At 30.3% G+C, this 21,604-nt stretch overlaps 1 protein-coding gene across 1 annotated transcript; it reads left to right on the forward strand.

The window, feature by feature from the left end:
• Positions 1-17,528: 17,528 nt before the first annotated feature.
• LOC122859861 lies at positions 17,529-20,048 on the forward strand. Its single transcript, XM_044163542.1, has 2 exons — positions 17,529-19,170; positions 19,474-20,048. The coding sequence occupies exons 1-2, from the start codon at positions 17,529-17,531 to the stop codon at positions 20,046-20,048; spliced, it is 2,217 nt and encodes a 738-aa protein (XP_044019477.1).
• Positions 20,049-21,604: the final 1,556 nt, after the last annotated feature.

Below are 21,604 nucleotides of genomic sequence, written 5' to 3' on the forward strand. Positions count from 1 at the left end.
TTTTTGTAATTAAATTATTTGACTAAATTGAAATTTCTTTTTTCTATTATTATTATTATTTATTTACCTATCATAAGACCATGTGAATCTGATCTTATTCTACATTACTATCATAATTTCTTCATGCTAATATAAAGCCACCATTTGATTACATATCATATGTTTTAATTTATTTTTTGTTTTCATTCAAATTTTATTCGGTATTTTTTTTTTTTAAACTCTTGAATGTAACAAGTTGTGACATTATAAATTATTTATATTAAATGTATAATAATAAATTTATAAAATGCTTTTCCAGTTTGCAAATCATGGCACCAAATTAATCAATTGAAGTGGACTGACATAAAATGTTTGAATTTACTTGATTTCAATCGCAAGCAGCACATATATTTATTGAAGAAATGTTCTAATTTATATTCTTTGAGTGTATATATTTCACAAGATGATATATATTTATTTCTTGGAATAAAAACATCTTCACCTTTTCCACATCCAGTCAATACTCTACCTTCAATTGTATTATTGTTCAATGATTTTATACATAACCGAGTTCCATTACATAATTTAGGTGGATTAATATTTCTTAAAATCATTATCGGTGCTCCAATTTTTAATGTTAATATATAGGACGGTAATTCAGACCGTTCCAATGCATTTAGAAACTCCATCGGATAATATATTGCCTGTTCAGGAGAACATACTGTATCAATTGATTCATATGCTTTACAAGTTCCTGGCAGAAAATTCAAAATGTCTCTATTTATTTGATTAACTTTATCATTTTTTGGTGCAATAATAGCTCTTTCACATAACCATTCAGTATTAGAATGATTTATATGTATATTAGGAAAGACTTTTTCGATTAATGAATCTATTGATTCTACAATATTAAAAAAATTTGATGGGAATGTGATGGTATCATCAGAATTTTTCTCCCATTTTCCATCTCCAAGTAGTAATAATTGTTCTGAAAATTCTGCTAAAGTAGAATCACCCGTTAGAAATACTCGCATATTTTTCGTTAATGTTATTAATTGTACATGTTTCCATAAATATGATTTTTTTAAACATGCATCTTTTTGATCAGCTGATGTTCCTCGTGGAATAATTGGTAGAGTTTGTCAAAAATCACCAGCCAAAATAACAACAATTTTCCCCATTATAAATTTTTTGTTATTTAAATCTTGCAAAGTTCTATCTAAGGCTTCTAATCCTTTTTTTTTTGCCATTGCAGATTCATCCCAAATAATTATTTTAGTTTGCTTTAACAGTTTACATGTTGCAGGGTTACTTATAATATTACAAATTGGCTCATCAGAAAAATTAAAATTAATTGGCAATTTGAGTGATAAAGTTGCTGCTACACTAGATGAGGCCACTGCTAATGCTATCTTTCCACTAATGCGAATTTTTGCTAATATTAAATTCAATAAAAATGTTTTACCTGTTTCTCCTGGGGCATCTAAAAAAATAAGTCCTCCTTTATCATTTTCAAATATTTTAATAATCTTTTTATATGCTTTTTTTTGGTCGTCGATTGATAATAATTCATTGCCATTAATATATTCACCCAAGTTATTAATATCATATGAAGTTTCACGTATGATTTCGGAATCTTGAATATTATTATTTCGAACAGGGGATATTATGCCCCAATGCTCTAAATTTTTACCAGATATTGATAAACATTTTTTTAATTATCCCATGTAAAATACTTCGGAATTTCATAGTATAATAATGTTCTTGCAAAATCATCTATTTGACATAATTTAAAAAAAGCAGGTAATGTTGTTTCTGGTGCTGTCTGAGCTTTTGTTTCTATATTTTCATTTGAAAAATTAACGCGTTGTCCATTTTCGAGGTGAACATTCAAATGTTGGATATTTGGATATCGATCATGAATTTTAAATCCACAAATTCACCATATTGCTTCATTACTACTGAAATATCGTAGCCGAATTATTTATTAGACAATCAATATTGCCCTTTAAAATAATCCAACTTGATATGTAATTAACTTAACCCTGTTTATCCTGCGCGGCTATGGCGCATAAGAAAGGTAGGGAGACGGATTTGCGTAATGTCGGGAGAGGTAAAAAGGAACCTGAAAAATACGCGAAAATATAACACAATAATACGGTATTAATAATTTCAAATAACACTTGTAAATTCGGTAAAAGTCGGAGCACAATTTATTTATAAATTACCCTGTTGCTATTACATGAAATTGCTATACAAAAACAATTATTAAATATGTAACCCAATTAGATTTTACTCGCGCGTCGCGTCGAAAATTTAATTCATAATAATTATTGTTGAAAAAGGGAGACTTTAATCATAAATTATTTAAATAAATTAAATTATTATTTATTTATAATAATTCTTGTTGAAAAGGGGTTTTAATCCTTTGAATCTTTAAAGTATTAAATTATTATCTAACATGAGTCAATTTCAATTTGATAACTATTATGTTCGTTCGTACTTACTTACATGTAGTTTGTTTGTTACTTATTATCATTTTGTTAATTGTTTATATAAGATCAAGATTATTTGTGTTACTAAATACTACATAGAGATAAACTATTTATTTAACTATAAGTATGTTCAGAACAACTTAATCCTAAGATTAGTCATGCAACTTTTCTCATGCTTTATTTTTATTTATTTTATTTTATATTATTTTTCGCTTTTTTTTTTTTTATTCGTTGGGCCCGGTTATCGGTTTAGGTTAAAGGGGGGTACTTTTATCTTATGGGAATAAACATTAAAATTGGGGAAAAACCCAGTAACACCACAGGTAGCTACATAGAAAGACAAAAAGGATCCGGAAACATTTAAAAAAAATAAAATTTTAATGTTTCTTCGAGAAAAAAAAACGATTAAATTTTATTGCCAACGGCCTTGTTGAGTTGTGCAATTTTTCTTTATTTTATTTATTGTATTTTATTTTATGTATTTTTCCCTTTTTTTTTTTTTTAAAAGCGTACCAAATTTTTACCTTGGGAAAAACAATTTATTTGCCGCCCTTAATCCTTTTTATTTTATTTATTTATTTTATTTTATCTCTCTTTTTTTTTCTTTTTTTTTTAAACAAAACGTGTTAAATTTTACCTTAAAAACGCGACAAAAAAAAACTTTACATTTTCTTTCCCTTAACAAAATTATTTATTTTGCCGACAAAAGAGACGCCGCGTTAGATTTTACCCCCTAAAAAAAATTAATTTGAACTTATCTATTTTATTTTTCGCGCAACAAAAAAAATTTTTTCTTCTCCGAATTTTCCCGCGCGCGTAATTAATTTTCTCGGCCTAATTCTACCCTCCGCGTACGCGTTTTATCGTCTTGAAACCGGACGAGCCCCCATGAAATATCGTAGCCGAATTATTTATTAGACAATCAATATTGCCCTTTAAAATAATCCAACTTGATATGTAATTAATTTAACCCTGTTTATCCTGCGCGGCTATGGCGCATAAGAAAGGTAGGGAGACGAATTTGCGTAATGTCGGGAGAGGTAAAAATGAACCTGAAAAATACGCGAAAATATAACACAATAATACGGTAGAAATAATTTCAAATAACACTTGTAAATTCGGTAAAAGTCGGAGCACAATTTATTTATAAATTACCCTGTTGCTATTACATGAAAATGCTATACAAAAACAATTATTAAATATGTAACCCAATTAGATTTTACTCGCGCGTCGCGTCGAAAAGAGAGAACCTAAAGCCATGTGGTCGTGACGGAGTCAGAGACAGAGAAATATTAAAATTGCGAATAACCCGAATAATAATTAAATTATGACGGCCGAAATACAAGCGACGGGATTGAGAAGCAATCCAGTCGATTAATTAAGCAAGTCACTGACTCTACATTGACGCTACGATGACGCTTGGCTTTTACATTATTAATATTTTTACACTTGTCATAAATTCACAGAACAAACACTGAACAAAATTTATTTAAAGGAAGGTACTTACATTGATTGTCGGTGATTTAATCTAGCAATCTAGTGACGGCGTGTACCTAGGCTTGACCTCGGAGACGCTCGCAAAATTGACAGGTTGGCTTGGTTACAATATCGCTAGTAATGATGTACAAAAATATATATACATATATATATATATATATATTAGGGTGGCCGTTATTTTTTTTTTTTTCGAAAAATTCTGCTCCTAGGGGTTTTTTTTTCTTTAATCCGTGAAAAAAAAATATACGCAAAATTTTAAAGCTTTATCTCAACTCTAACCCGTGCCGCTGGAATATTGATTTTTGCATTTGAAATAACATTGCATTCTTGTGATTTTCAATTTTTTTTTTCTGGAGGTCGTAAAAAAAATCGGAGAAATATGAAATTTGCGGTGTTGAACTTAAGAATTAATGTACTTTAAACTAGGAATTCACAAACTGCTGGATCGTATATTTTGCGCTTGCCCATAGACGTTATCCAGTGATTTTTTCTGATTTCACACAAAAATGACGGTTTTTTCCATTAAAATGGTTTATACGAACTGTAATCACGTTTTTTCTATTAATTTGAAATAAACTACTCGAAATTATGGTAAAAGTAATATTCCGTAAAACATTCTACAGAAAAAATTGTGATCCATTATTTTAACAGCAAAACCCTGGTGAAAATATTTCTCCGCGATTTCTCCTGAATTTCTCCGCGATTACTCCGAATTTCTCCTCATTTACTCCGAATTTGTCCGTGATTACTCCGAATTTCTCCCGAATTGACCCATGAAATTTTTTTCCGAATTTTCTCCGGATCGACTTGGGTAGAGAAACGTTCGGAAATATTTTTCCACGATGAGAATACGCGGAGAAACATGTGAAAAAGAAAATTTACCACGGAGAAATTTTTTACGAATTTTCTTCGAATCGATTTGGGCGGAGAAACGTTCGGAAATATTTTTCCGCGATAAAAGTACGCGGAGAAACGTGTGGAAAAAAAAAAAATATCACAGAGAAATTCTTCCGAAATCAACGACGAGGAGAAATTTTTCCACTTATTTTCCCACATTCATCAATTTGATGAAACGATCACGGGAGTTTTGTAGACCAAGTACCTCAGGTATATCAACTTTTTTGAAAAAAAGTGTCTTCGAATTTTCATTTTTTTCAAAAAAAATAAACATCATTATGCTTTGCGTTATGTAACAATTAATAATTAGTCATTCTTTTTTTAAATAATTGAAAATTAAAAAAGTTGGAAAAAAATTGAACAAATGGTGGAGAAAGTTGGAGAAAGGGTGGAGAGATTCGTCTGCCATTTCTCCAACTGTGTGAAAAAAAAATTTTACTGCTAAGAAATTTTTTCTAAAATCAACGAAGAAGAGAAATTTTTCTTTCGTTTCTCCGAATCAACTTGGGTAAGAGAACATTCGGAAATATTTCTACGCGAAAAAAAATACACGCGGAGAAACATGTGAAAAAAATAATTTTACCGCGGGGAAATTCTTCCGAAATCAACGACGAGGAGAAAATTTTTCCACTCATTTCTCCGCATGGGTCAATTTGGGAGAAATTCGGAGTAATCGCGGAGAAATTCGGAGTAACCGCGGAGAAATTCGGAGTAATCACGGAGAAATTCGGAAAAATTCGGAGAAATATTTTCACCAGGGAAATATCAAAAGAATAGCAGTAGCTAAGAAAAACATGTTTCTAAGAAATTAATGTTGCAACAAACATAATTATTTTGGCTACATTAATTCCTTAGCTCCATTTTTTCCTAGGTCCTGCTTGTCCTTGAGATTTTCATATATTAAATAAATAAAATACATGTAATTGTATTTTTAAAAAATACAAATGTCAAAAGACAAGCAGTAGCTAAGGAAAAGATGTAGCTAAGGAATTACTTAAGCCAAGAAAAGTATGTTTGTAGCATTATTAATTCCTTGGCCACAGATTTTCTGTAGCTACCGCTTTTCTTCGGACATTTTTGTTTTTGAAATAATAAATCACATGTATTTTATTTATTAAATAAATAAAAATCTCAAGGACAAGCAGAAGCTGAGGAAAGAAAGGACTTACTTGTTCTCGGATTTTTCATTTATCCTTATATAAAAAGGACAGTTGTCATCGATCTTCCTAAGATTTGATTGGTTATTTGGTTCTCTTTGTCATTCTCATGTCATTTGTCATTCTGTCTTTGTCGGTTGTTAATGAAATAAATAAACAAATTTTCTTTCTCAGTCACTCACATTTTTTTTTTTTTTCCTGTCGTTAAGGTAATCAATAAATTTATTTGTTTATATATTTTGAAATTAAGATTTGACAGATCGCTTGAACAAAAAATAGTCTTTAAATTATAATAACTGTTTTTATTGATAATAAATGAACTGATTTATATATAACTTTATTAATATGATGATGGAAAAATCAATAGGCTTATGTACAAGAAAATAAAAGTATGTATCTATATAATATCCACATACATTCTATTTAGAAACAAAAAAAAAGGAATCATTTTATTCACAATTTTATTGACAATTGAGAATGTAATCATTCTATTTTGACAAAAAAGTAGAATATATATACATATATACATGTCTCTTTAAGTAAAAAAACTGATTATTTCAGTATAACTATTGATAAATATATGACTGTTATAATTTATTGATGGAACTGGTCATGTTGATATAATTAATGGCATAGGTGTTTATTTTTATAATTTCTTCTTTCACATCTTATAAATAATTCACGAAAATGAGTAATGTCACACTTTGTTTAGAAGTTGTGGTGAATTATGTAATGAAAAGAAATTGAAACAAATAAAATGAGGATTCGAAACTTTAAAGGTAATAATATGTTGGTGTTGTCTTGATATTAGTCATGATCTCACTAAAATTTCATTGGAAAATATTTATTAGTCTTACATGTATCTAAGCTAGGCAATTTTTTGAAGAAGTTCTTTGATCAGGCTGGCCTTAATAAAGAGAAGTTAAGGTTTTCTTCATCAATTCTTGATCAGGCTGGCCTTATTAAGGATAAGTTAAGGTTTTCTCGATCAATTCTTGATCAGGCTGGCCTTATTAAGGATGAGTTAAGGGTTCCTTGATCCAATCTTGATCGAATTATCCTTAATCAAGCATCTTGATCAAATATTGATCAAATTTTGATCAGGCTTCCAGTGTTAAGGGAACATTGATCAATTCTCAATCAAGACTTGAAGTCAAATCGGGCTAGCCTGACCAGATTTCCACTCGGGATCATATTTATAAAAAAGAATTTTTTTAAAAAAAATACTTAAGAACATAATAATTCGCTCTGTGTGAATGAATGATTAATTAATCAAAAATATACATACCCCTGAAAACGGAATAGTAAAATGGAAAATGTTTGAAGTAAGCACAAAAATGTTATAAAGAAATGGATTTTTTTTCGACAAAGGTTGCCGGAAATTTCATTGTTTTATAAATTATATGTTATTCGTGAAAATATAATGTCGAAATTTTTTTGAAAATTAATAATCAACATAAATGAAAAATAATTGAAAAAGAAGATTTTAGAATAGGCGCATGATTTTTCAGATCTTTAGTTTATGATTTGACAAATGGCTCAAGAAAAACGAAATATTAGCCATTTTTTGAATTTATTTTATCTACAAGTCGTGGTAAATATAAAACTGCATAAAATGAAGAGTTATACTTAATCATTTCATGAAATTGTTTGGAGATTTTTATTGAGGGTGAGTTTGAAGTCTCAGATTCATAGTTTCACAAAAATTCTATTTAGAAATATATTTTTTATGTACATGACTTGAAGCAGGAAACGTCGTATTTCGTGTACAAGTTATAGCAAATATAAAAAAGAGTCAAAATTGATTTTAAAATTTTTTAGGATAGAAGTACTGCACGGACAAAAATGAAAAGTAAAATTTATCATAAAAAAATTGTATAATTAATATTTTACAGAGGAAAAGAAGAATCTAAGGACAAAATCAAATGAAAATTACCTATTAATAAAATGAAAAAACACATGTTTTTCTTAGCTACTGCTATTCTTTTGATATTTTTGTTGTTAAAATAATGAATCACATGTATTTTATTTATTAAATAAATAAAAATACCAAGGACAAGCAGTAGCTAAGGAAAAGATGGAGCTAAAGAATTATTGTAGCCAAAAAATTGTGTTTTCAGCAACATCGATTTCTTAGCAACATCTTTTTCTTAGCTACTGCTATTCCTTGCCCATTTATATTTCTTAAAATTGAAATTACATGTATTTTATTCATTCAATAATACGGAAAAATTTTTTCTGTAGAATGTTTTACGGAATATTACTTTTACCATAATTAGGAGTAGTTTATTTTAAATTAATAGAAAAAACGTGATTACTGTTCGTATAAACCATTTTAATGGAAAAAAATCGTCATTTTGTGTGAAATCAGAAAAAATCACTAAATAACGTCTATGGGCAAGCGCAAAATATACGATCCAGCAGTTTGAGAATTTCTAGTTTAAAGTGCATTTATTCTTAAATTCAACACCGCAAATTTTATATTTTTCCGATTTTTTTTACGACCTCCAGAAAAAAAAAATTGAAAATCCCAAGAATGCAATGTTATTTCAAATGCAAAAATCAATATTCCAGCGGCACGGGTTAGAGTTGAGATAAAGCTTCAAAATTTTGCCTATTATTTTTTTTCACGGAATAAAGAAAAAAAAACCCCTAGGAGCAGAAATTTTCGAAAAAAAAAAAAATAACGGCCACCCTAATATATATATATTTTATTTAAATGTGGTACAATGTAATTATACAAATTGGTTGTATGTGATTGACGATTAAATTATGTCAAATTGTAGACATAAACGTAGCACTGACTTTACAATAAAATCACAGTAAATGTTACTTTTATTTGAATTTAAAATAAAATTATTATACGAGACTTTTTCACTGTACTTTATAAATTGTATTCAATATTGAATGGCTGACCACGAGGTCGTAAATTTGTATAATTAAATATTTAATTATTTTAAATAAATAACTGATTATTTATTATCGCAAAAATGTAATTTATTCTATTCAATATTTATTTGATTAGACAATGCAACACAATGCGTGCTTTGAATTTGATTTACTCAAGCAAGAAAATTTAGGCCATGCGGTCGTAATTTATTTCAAGTTAAATTTGTAAATGATTTAATGAATTTAAATTAATGATTTAAGTAACCAAATGTTACTTAAATATTATTGAAACAATAAATTGATAAAATAATCAATAAGATATTGAATAAGTATAACTTACAGTTGTGCTGATTTGTAGAAAATATTCTAAGTTTTTCAGAGCAATTAAAATGCGACGAGGCAAAGTGCCTATGCTAGTTAGAGCTGGAAGAGCTGGTGTAGGTCAAGGAACTAACTCTGACCGAGTGACCGAGATCTAGCGATGAATCTCGCTCGATGCCCTCAGAACATAAGGGTAGGTGGGGATCCTTCGGGGATGTTCGGTTTTCCTCCTTGGTCCAGTTCCACTTTCCTTATGTCGACTATTTCTTATTGGTTGAGGAAAATCTTAGGATTTTCCAACCTTAATTAAAATTATTTCTAATTGTCTAATTATGACATGAGTGGTACCGAGAGAATCCCTCTATTTTTAGGATTCTGTCGATATCACTCATTATATTAATTTATATTTAATTTTCCAAAATAAAATTGGCGGTAGATGCGCTTGGCAATAGTGCCGGCTCAAGTAATTTGTTGAGGGTGCAAAACCTTTCCTCCAAATATGGTAACTAGACGATTTGAATGATGGAGCTAGGGGTATTAAAAAGTACCCTGAATAGTTTATGTGTTATAATAGAAAGAAAAATGAAAAAGTTTGTGCGGTTTACCGCCGGACATTACACTAATTATATCCGATCCAGATTGATATTCTTCAATTTCATCGTTTTTATTTTCTATGGTAAAAATTGCTTGATCACTACCTTTATGTATATATTTTAATATATATTTAACCGCAACGACCGAGCTGCATAATTCGACATTAACATGTGCTTCCATTATTTGAGAAATAAGTGGACAGTAAGGGACAATCCAACGTTTATCGATATATATTTTTTCATATTTATTATGAATTTTAGCATTAATAGTAGTCTGAAAACCACCATTTACTACACTTCTTCTTCTATACAAAGGATATCCATTTCTATCCGATCTTGTAGCATCAATTAAAGCACGGGGATAATTATATGAACATTTACCGTTTTTCATACATGGTGAAAAAGGATTCAATGGTCCACATGGTCCATGTATCATATTTTTTTAAATTATTTCGTGTAAAAGTGAATCTTGTTCTGGATCTGGTAGCTCAGCAGAAATAATATCATCAATTTGGTTTGCATGAATTTTATTTTTCAATCATACTAAAATATGAGCGTGGGGTAAACCTCTTTTTTGCCATTCTATTGAGTAAACCCAAGATATAACATCACCGAAAATTTTATGTATTGTTATCAGATTAATTAATTTTCTCAATTTACATTTAAATACTCTAGCTATCAAGTCATGACGATCGCTTGGTTGCTGATGAGGTAACAATAAATTTTTAGTTTCATCCCATCGATTATTACATGTAAATGTAATAAATAAACATGGTTTTCCATTATGTTTTGCATAACAAAGAGCGTCTTGTATATATTCATGCATATGCCTTGGACTACCGATGAAACTTGCAGGTAAAATAAATGTTTGCCCTATATTATTTACATTTTCATCATTTTGGAATGCATCTTTTAAATGAATGTATCCTTCTACTTGAAGAGTTTTTCGATTACATCGAATATAACGTAAACGTTCACTTTCAATTTTCGCATACATGCCAACGACAAACTGATTTAACAATTGCTTATAACATAATAAATAATTTTTTGGATTATTACGTATCATAAGTTTTTGTGCATAAAAATCCATTGCTGATACTTTTTTATTTGTACACTGAGAGAAATTTTAACTAAAAATTACAAACGTATAAGGAAAAATTACAAAGCGAATAGTAAAAACTGCGTTCCTCCGATTATTTGTAAGAATTATTCGTATATTGATAAATAATTTTTACAATAAAGTTATGTAAAAAATTTGGCCATTGACTATATACAACACTAAGCCATAAAAATTACATAATTTTATTGTAGTTTTTCTTTAAAAAAAATGACTAAATTCACGAAACTCACAAGTAAATTCTAGCAGATTGAGAATTTACGCACTACCGGTTTTAGAATTTACTATATTTTATTATAAATTTTATTCAAAAGTTGGACATTTTTTGTGCTAAGTTCGGCAGTTTGTGCTAGATTCACGGAGAACGGCAATCAATTCCCGGCAACATTTTTTCTTTTCTGTTTACACGCTCAAAACTCGAAAACTAATTGATAAATAGAAAAAATTCATTCTTGATAAATTGTTTAGAAATAAATTACCAACAATAAACCTCGCTTAACCCCATACCTAGCTTCAACAGATAAGGCTGTAGTAATGCTTGAAATGACATGACAATTCAATCATTTCTTCAATCAGTCGGCCATCTTTGTATTATTTCGCCCCACAACCAGAATTTTTACAAAGCGATATAGTAAAAAATATTTAAGTCTATGCTAACTTTTATTTGTGTACATGATAAATTTTATTATATGTATTAGAATATTTATTAAATTGTTCAGTATTTTTTATTTGAACTTATAATATTTTTTATCGTTTCCTCAAAACATGTATGTGCTTTATTTTAATTAACTCATAACTCATTATCTAAGAGATTAATCAAAAAAAGTAATTCTTTATAAATTGTTTAGAATTGAATTCTCAATAATTAACTCCACTCAACCCCATGTCTATCCGCAATAGATAACGATGTACAGAGACTTAAAGTAACATAACAATTTTTCGACATAGTGTGACATTTTACATAATTTTATTGTAGAATATCATCTCTCGCGGCCAATCCCAGAAATAAAACAAAAATTACAAAGCAGTATAGTAATTTCTATTCAACATGGGTTTTAAATTTTAGTTAAAATTTCTCTCAGTGTAGTTAATCCAGTATTAGGGTTTATTTGCTTCAACTCAAAATGATATCCATCTTCTCCTTGCCAAAAGATTAGTGGATATTGTAGAGCATCATATGACTTATGAGTTTCTTGAACGATTACGAATTCGTTACTACGTTTTTGTAATATAATATCACGTTTTATAAATTCATTTCCATTGATTATTGCAGCTACTTCTTGAACAACAGGTAAATTGGAACGTCGTTCATGTTCATTTGAAGGGATTTTATCAGCTCGGAGAACTATTTTGCATTCATCTGTTGGCATATTTTTTTCTTTGGAATTTTTAAAACGTAAAAAAAACTTATTGTATTTTTTTTATTGTATACGGAAAAAAAACGTAAATTTTACGGTTTGCATCAGTAACTCGTGGGTGAGCATGCTTGTACGATAATGTATCATTATTATTATTATAAATTTAATAATTTAATAATTTTTTATGCATTTTATTTTCTAGCTCGATTCAACCTGACGTCGAATAACGTTAACTTTAGACGTCAAATAACGTTACTTTTCGACGTCGAAACGAGCTCGAATCGAGGTTGAATCGGGTTAGAAATTAAAATACATAAAAACTTATAAATTTCATATTATTATGATTTTTATTTTCATATTTTTGTTTAATATAACTAATATTATCGATTTTCTAGTATAATGTCCATTATTTAAGTCTTTTTGTGTTTTATTTTCTACCTTTTTGCTTTCTGTGATTTACATAGAATCGAGCTCGGTTCTTTGACGTCGAAACGAGGCTTGTAACGAACTCGAGACTAATTTCTACCTGGGAGTCGAGTAGTCGTAATGATTTCTTTGATAACAACTTGTACTGAACCTAGTTCTTGCATTCATGATTTTCAAACTTAGTGTCGAACTCCGAGACTAATTTCTACCTGGGAGTCGAGTAGTCGTAATGATTTAGCAATGATAACAACTTGTACTGAACCTAGTTCTTGCATTCATGATTTTCAAACACTCCAACAATGCTTACTTTTTGTTGCTTTCAAACATCGCTATAAAAAAGCTACCTACTCACTGATGGAAGATTTTTCGAAGATATTATATACTGTCAATAGTGATTATAATAAAATATCGAAGTATAAATTTCAAAAAGTAATTGATAATTTTTCAGTGGGAGTATCAGTCCATCATATATGCCCCAATTGTGATAAATATGTTAGAGGCAGCAACTTTTGGTCTGATGATAAAGAGTATAATAATATGAATGATTTTTTTTTTTGCAAAAGTTGTGAAACTAAAATTGACAGAAAAGAAAATCCGGAAATAAACAAACAAAATCCGGAAATATTTTTTGTATATATCTTTAATTGAACAGCTAAAAGCACAATTTTCAGCAGAAGGGGACTTGAGTCATTATTTTCAAACGCTAAAAAAGAAAAATACAAATGCCATTGAAGATATTTTCGATGGTAAATTATATGAAGAAAAACATGACTTAAACACGGTCACGATCACTTTTAATATAGATGGTGTGTGGTGTAGCAATCGTAAGCCCCCGATGAATGAATACCTTACACCTTTTATAGAAGAATCACAAATCCTCTACAAACAGCGATTTGATTATAAATTTCGTGGTAAAATTTATCATAAAAAGTGTAAAATTTTAGATGGCATTTTTGATTCTGTTACAAGGTCGGTTGTTCAAGGAACGACTCAATTTAATGGTCAATGGGGCTGTGGCTTGTGTTTAAATTATGGTAAATAAGTTAAAAAAGGTAAAGGAACAGTAAGAGTTTATCCTTTAAATTCGAGAGGATATCCATATGGATGAGGTTTGCGTTCTCATAATCATATATTAGAACACGTTGATAGTTCAATGTTTGGAATTAGAAATCGGTCTGCTCTATTCGATGTACCTGAATTTGATATTGTTAAAGGGATGCCACCAGATTGGATGCATGCTGTGTTACTTGGAATTTGTCGACAGGTTTGTTTATATATTAATATTAAAAATTAATATCATTGATATAAACAAATATTTAATATTGTGTTAATTTAATTATCAACATAAATTGCATATAAATTATGCTACAAATTCTATAAAAATATAAAAATATTTGTAAAAATTATTCTATAAATTTTATAGAAGTATAAAAATATATGTAAAAATATATTTATATATTTTTTCTATGATCCACACTGTTTCGGTCGAACCACATGTCTGTCGGTCCCAGACTGACCAGATTTTTATTCTTTTATTTTTTTTTTTTGCTACAATAAGTTGATAAGTTTTAAACATTACTCTGTTTATGGCTAGATCACGAGATCATACAATTTCAAATAACATATGACTAACAATTTTGGTTTATATTTTTTCTAAAATATTTTAAACAACGATTTAATTTATGTACTTTTAATAGCTTTTTACAAACTCGAATATTCCCACACATGGTCAACTCGTGCATAGACTTTTGAGTAAAAATCACGTAACAAATAAAACCATAAACTCAAGTTTCTCTTTGGTACTATTATAACATATTTTTTAAAACATTATTTTTGTCAAGAATTAGAGAAAATCTCACATCTGTCAAACAACTGCACTAACGTATTTTCGATACACAGAATGATCGTAAAATCGACAATAAAAAAGTAAATTTATAACTTTTTAAAATAAACTAAATTCATGAAAACGTCTTGGACTTTCCGGTCGTAAAATCTATATTTTTTGTTTACACATGGTATTTTTTATGTCACCCTTTGGACCACACAAGGCCCAATTTTATGTCTAAAAATACCACCACCTACACCTAGTTTTTTACCCTCTTTTGAACTAATTTTTGACCAATTAAAACTAATTTTTTAACTAAGTATACACCCATTTTTTGGACTTAACAATTTTCAACAAACTGAGAAATCAGTTGCTCTTCAACACTCGTTTACGTAACATCTCTAATTAATATTGATTCGCGTACAACGGGATTTCTTTATACTTACAATATAAAATAGTAGTGTCTGTCCATGACAACACTTGTTAGAGTCAACTCAATATACAATATACAATACAATTAATTATAATTTTAGTGAAATAATAAAGTGAATATATTAATAGAATTTAAGCCACAGTGTTTGGATTTATTTAAAGTGTTATTCCTATTATTTCAATTTACAACCTATCCTCCACATCCTTTGATAGCCCTGTATCAAACATAAGGCCTTACAACCCTTGTGAAATTATCGTGGTATATTTGGATACGTGGTGCGATACATTTTTTGGTCCTTCGAGCCGGATTCACCAAGTGAATATTTACCAGTGACTTTAGTGAAGTTAAGTATAGTGAGAGTCACAGCACTCTATTTACAATGGTTGAAACAAGTGACAAAGCGTTACAAGACAAAGTTAAAAATCTTCACAGACAACGTGGGATGTTTAAAAAATCAATTACAGACTTTACAAAAAGAATCGATAGAATCAAACTTAATCAAGATCGATTTGATCCAGACGAGTTTGAAGTAGTGCTCAAAACACTTCGAGAACGTTTTTATGTTTTCGAGGATATACAAGATCAATTAGAAGAAATTGATGAAGAAGCAGAAGCTCCAGAGAAGCTTACAATTCAAAACTCGTATTTTTCAGCTGTTGCTGAAGCAACAAAATTGTTACGCAATACTAGCATTGCAAATAATACACGTTCGACAAATACAAATAATAACATTAACACAATGTTTCCAGTTCCACAAATACATATTCCAAAGTTTGATGGTACACAAGACAAGTTTGACGCATTTTTTAGTTTATTTAAAAATGTAATTCACAACAATAATTCATTGTCCAAGACATTGAAATTATATCACTTGACAAATGTTCTTACAGGCAAGGCCTTAGAACTTATAAAACATTTAGAAATTAATGATAATAATTATGATGCAGCATTGTTAATATTAAAAAACAAATATGAAGATAAACGTCTTTTGACTCACAGACATTGGTCAATAATACGAGATTATCCAAAGTTGAAAAAAGATACACCTGCAGCTCTTGGTGAGTTAGTAGATACATTTAGACAACGTATTAAAGCATTAGAAAATTTACAAGTTAAACATAATGCATGGGACATAGCACTAGTTGATTTTATGTTATTAAAATTAAATCAAGATACAATTTTTGCATGGGAAATGACTCATAATTCTCATGAAATACCAAAATATTCCGACTTGTTAGAATTTTTGGAACAACGAGCAAGATGTGCTAATTTTGCTTTGAAAGAAGAAACAAATACAAATGAAAATAAAAAGGGTGAAAAACCCCAAGTTAAAAAAGGTGGAATATCATTGACAACAACTACTACACGTGTCTGTCCAATATGTTCCGAGACACACTCTGTATATAGTTGTGAGATATTCAAAAAGTTTACACAAGAAGAAAGATATAAGGCTGCAATCAAGGCCTCATTATGCTTGAATTGCCTGAAAAAAGGGCACGGGGTCAAAGATTGCAAGTCAACAGGGTGTCGTACCTGCGACAAAAAACACCATACATTTTTGCATCGGCCAATGACCATTGAGTCTGACCAGGCCAACACAACATCTGTTCCAGCAGCAGATGTAAACAAACAAATTTGACTACAACATAGCAGCATACCTACAGGACATTCTGTAGCACTTGTCGTCAACTCAACAACAAGTGTTTTAGTCGTCTCAGCATTGATCAACGTACTCAATATAGACGGAGAAAAAATACTATGTCGATGTCTACTTGATACATGTTCAACTGCTAATTTTATGACAGAAGGTATGGCTAACAAATTAAAATTAGAAAAAAGTAAATGTTTAATATCAATAGGCGCGCTGAACACAGCATCAACAGTTTCAAAACATGTCGTAAGTACAACAATACAATCATGTAATACAAAGTATGAAAGAACACTTAAATTTCTCACGGTGCCACGGATATCTGAAAATGTTCCTGACCAAGAAATTAACAAAAATGATATTAATATTCCTACAACAATGAAATTAGCAGATCCTAATTTTCATAAGCCTGCACCAGTCGATATTTTATTAGGGGCAGGTGTTACAATGTCTCTGTTCTCTCAAGGACAGACAGATCTATCCAAGAACAGTGGCCCTGATTTATTTTTACAAAAGACAAAATTAGGATGGGTCATCGGAGGTAGTGCACCTACAAACAAAGCAACAAAGCAACAAAGCAAGTGTCTTGTCACCTGGCATCAGACACACAATTCAATTTAGCTAAATTCTGGGAAATTGAAGAAATACCAGAAACAAGTCATCTCACAGTAGATGAACAAGCATGTGAAGAACATTTTCTACAAAATGTTACAAGAAACAAAGAAGGCCGATACGTCGTCGCCTTACCATTCAAACAATCTGTCGATCAACTTGGAGAGACACGAATTACAGCAATAAAAAGGCTTAATTCAATTGAAAGAAAATTACAAAATAATGTAGAACTAAAAATACAATATAACGCTGTACTACAAGAATACCTAGACTTAGGTCACATGTCTGAAGTACCAGATAAACAATTACAAGAAGATGGTTTTTATTTACCTCATCATGCAGTGATAAAAGAAGAAAGCCAAACAACAAAAGTACGAGTCGTGTTCGACGGCTCAGCCAAGGGTTCCAAGGGTCATTCGCTCAATGAATTGCTACATGTTGGCCCAACAATACAGACAGACATTTTCTCATTACTACTTCGATTTAGATTACACCAGTACGTACTGACTGGTGACATTGAGAAAATGTACAGACAATTTTTAGTACGTCCACAAGATAGAAAATATCAACGTATTTTATGGAGAAATACGTCTGGTATTATCAAAACATATGAATTAAATACTGTAACATTTGGTCTTGCTCCATCACCATTCCTAGCTATACGATGTCTACATAAATTAGCTGATGATGAACAAGAAAATTTTCCTATAGCATCAGAAATACTCAAGAGAGATCTATATGTCGATGATCTTTTAACTGGTACACAAACACTTGAAGAAGCAATTAAATTGAGGGATGAATTAATTCCTTTATTACAACAAGGTATGTTAAATATACGCAAATGGGCTTCCAATGAGCCTAGACTATTAGAAGGCCTTCCAGAGGCTAACAAAAATTTACAATTACAATTTAATGACTCCAGTGCAATAAAAACTCTCGGTGTTTACTGGAGATCTACTACAGATACAATTGTTTACACAGTTAAAACAATTACGTTTGACGAAATTACAAAACGCAAAATTTTTTCTGAAATTGGAAAAATCTTTGATCCTCTTGGACTTCTTGGTCCAGTTGTTATGACAGCAAAAATAGTTATGCAACAATTATGGAGTATAAACATTGACTGGGATGAACCTGTCCCATCACCAATTAAAGATGAATGGTTAACATTTTATAACCAATTACAACTTTTAAATGATTTATCTTTTCAAAGACATACAATATTAAATGATACAACAAGTATACAATTACATGGCTTTTGTGATGCCAGTGAAAAAGCATATGGGGCTTGTATTTATCTCAGGTCCATTGATAAAAAAGGTAAAGTTTACACACAACTTTTGTGTGCCAAAGGGCGCATAGCTCCTCTCAAGACACTATCAATCCCTAGATTGGAATTATGTGGAGCATTATTACTTGCTTCGCTTTATACAACAATAATTAAAGCAATACACATAACAATAGATGACACATATTTGTGGTCAGATTCTACAATTGTTTTACACTGGCTAAGAAAAGAGCCAAGTGTTATGAAAACATTCGTGGCAAACAGAATTGCCAAAATACAAGAAAAAACAAAAACAACACAATGGTGCCATGTACGTACACATGACAATCCAGCTGACCTGATTTCAAGAGGTCAACTACCTGAAGAATTCATCAAAACAACAACATGGCAACATGGGCCGTCTTGGCTGTGTGAAGATCCAGATGGCTGGCCGAAATTCGAGATGACCGAGGGTTGCAGTCTACCTGAGCTCAAGGTCAACACATGTCTCAACACAACGACAAGTTCAACACAACCGCAAGTAAATACAAACAATAAAAATGATTACAATATTTCAACTCGTTATTCATCTTGGAATAAATTACAAAATGTCATTGCATATTGTCTGCGAATGAAAACAAACAACAAGAATACTGGTTATATAAAAATCAATGAAATTGAATATGCTACTAATACAATAATTAAACTAGTACAAAAAGAAATATTTTTTGATGAATTAAAAATTCTAGAAAATCAAAGACAATTAAATCAAAAAAGTAAATTAATTAAACTCACTCCATTTATTGATAAAAATGGATTATTGCGAGTAGGAGGGCGATTACAAAATGCCTCTATTCCATACAATTAAAAGTATCCAATCATTTTACCTAAAAATCATCATGTAACTTCATTAATAATTAAACATGAACATAAAATACACTTGCATACTGGTACTCAAGCCACATTATATGCTGTAAGACAACAATATTGGCCAATTGACGGTCGCAATCAAGTAAGTAAAATAATACGCACTTGTACAACATGTCTACGAGCACAGCCTCGTACAATTGATTACCTGATGGGTAATTTACCAAAAGCAAGAATTAATGAAGCAATTCCATTTACAATAGTTGGGGTTGACTTTTGTGGACCTTTTTTAGTCAAAGAAAAGAAAGAAAGAAATAGAATTAAAGTTAAAATATACGTAGCAGTCTTTGTATGTCTCGTCATCAAAGCTGTACATCTAGAAATGGTCAGTGATTTAACTACAGATTGTTTTATTGCTGCTTTAAAAAGATTTGTTGCAAGACGTGGTTACCCGACTGATATTTATTCAGACAATGGTTTAAATTTTCAAGGGGCCAACAATGAATTGATTAAACTGCAAGATCAATTAAAATCAAACGATGCACAAAATAAAGTACAAGAATTTTTTAACACAAAAAAAAATTCAATGGCATTTTACGCCACCACTTTCTCCACATTTTGGCGGACTTTGGGAAGCCGCAGTCAAGTCATTCAAACATCATTTTAAAAGGGTTATTAAACCAGATATTTTATTATCACAAGAAGAATTCAACACCTTGATTATTGAGATCGAGGCAATACTCAATTCACGTCCACTGACACCTATTTCAACTGATCCAAATGACTTTATGGTGCTCTCACCTGGACATTTTTTAATTGGACATGCTCTCACAACTATAAGAGATCATGAATACAACAACATACCCATGAACAGGTTGTCTAGATGGCAACTGATTGAACAACTAAAACAAGAATTTTGGCAACGTTGGCACAATGAATATCTCAACGAGATGATCAACCGCAGTAAGTGGAACAAAGACAACAACAACATAGAAATAGGCGATGTGGTCTTATTGAAGGAAGACAACATTCCACCTATGCATTGGGCATTGGGTCGAATCATCGAGACGCATCCTGGGACGGATGGTATTGTCCGTACGGTCACCATCAAAACAGCAAGGTCTACCTACAAACGCAACGTCAAGAAAATAGCACCCCTGGTTCCTTGTGACCCAGAATGACATTAAAATAAATTAAATTTACATTTACTAACACTTTTTTCTGTTCTAGATATTTAAGTTGATCGGCCGACCTCTCAACGGGGGGAGAATGTTTCGGGTCGAACCACATGTCTGTCGGTCCCAGACTGACCAGATTTTTATTCTTTTTATTTTTTAAACAAAATACAATAAGTTGATAAGTTTTAAACATTACTCTGTTTTTTATGGCTAGATCACGAGATCATACAATTTCAAATAACATATGACTAACAATTTTGGTTTATATTTTTTCTAAAATATTTTAAACAACGATTTAATTTATGTACTTTTAATAGCTTTTTACAAACTCGAATATTCCCACACATGGTCAACTCATGCATAGACTTTTGAGTAAAAATCACGTATCAAATAAAACCATAAACTCAAGTTTCTCTTTGGTACTATTATAACATATTTTTTAAAACATTATTTTTGTCAAGAATTAGAGAAAATCTCACATCTGTCAAACAACTGCACTAACGTATTTTCGATACACAGAATGATCGTAAAATCGACAATAAAAAGTAAATTTATAACTTTTTAAAATAAACTAAATTCATGAAAACGTCTTGGACTTTCCGGTCGTAAAATCTATATTTTTTGTTTACACATGGTATTTTTTATGTCACCCTTTGGACCACACAAGGCCCAATTTTATGTCTAAAAATACCACCACCTACACCTAGTTTTTTACCCTCTTTTGAACTAATTTTTGACCAATTAAAACTAATTTTTTTAACTAAGTATAAACCCATTTTTTGGACTTAACAATTTTCAACAAACTGAGAAATCAGTTGCTCTTCAACACTCGTTTACGTAACATCTCTAATTAATATTGATTCGCGTACAACGGGATTTCTTTATACTTACAATATAAAATAGTAGTGTCTGTCCATGACAACACTTGTTAGAGTCAACTCAATATACAATATACAATACAATTAATTATAATTTTAGTGAAATAATAAAGTGAATATATTAATAGAATTTAAGCCACAGTGTTTGGATTTATTTAAAGTGTTAT

Source organism: Aphidius gifuensis, linkage group LG6 (genome assembly GCF_014905175.1).
Source record: "Aphidius gifuensis isolate YNYX2018 linkage group LG6, ASM1490517v1, whole genome shotgun sequence".
NCBI classification, from domain to species: domain Eukaryota; kingdom Metazoa; phylum Arthropoda; class Insecta; order Hymenoptera; family Braconidae; genus Aphidius; species Aphidius gifuensis.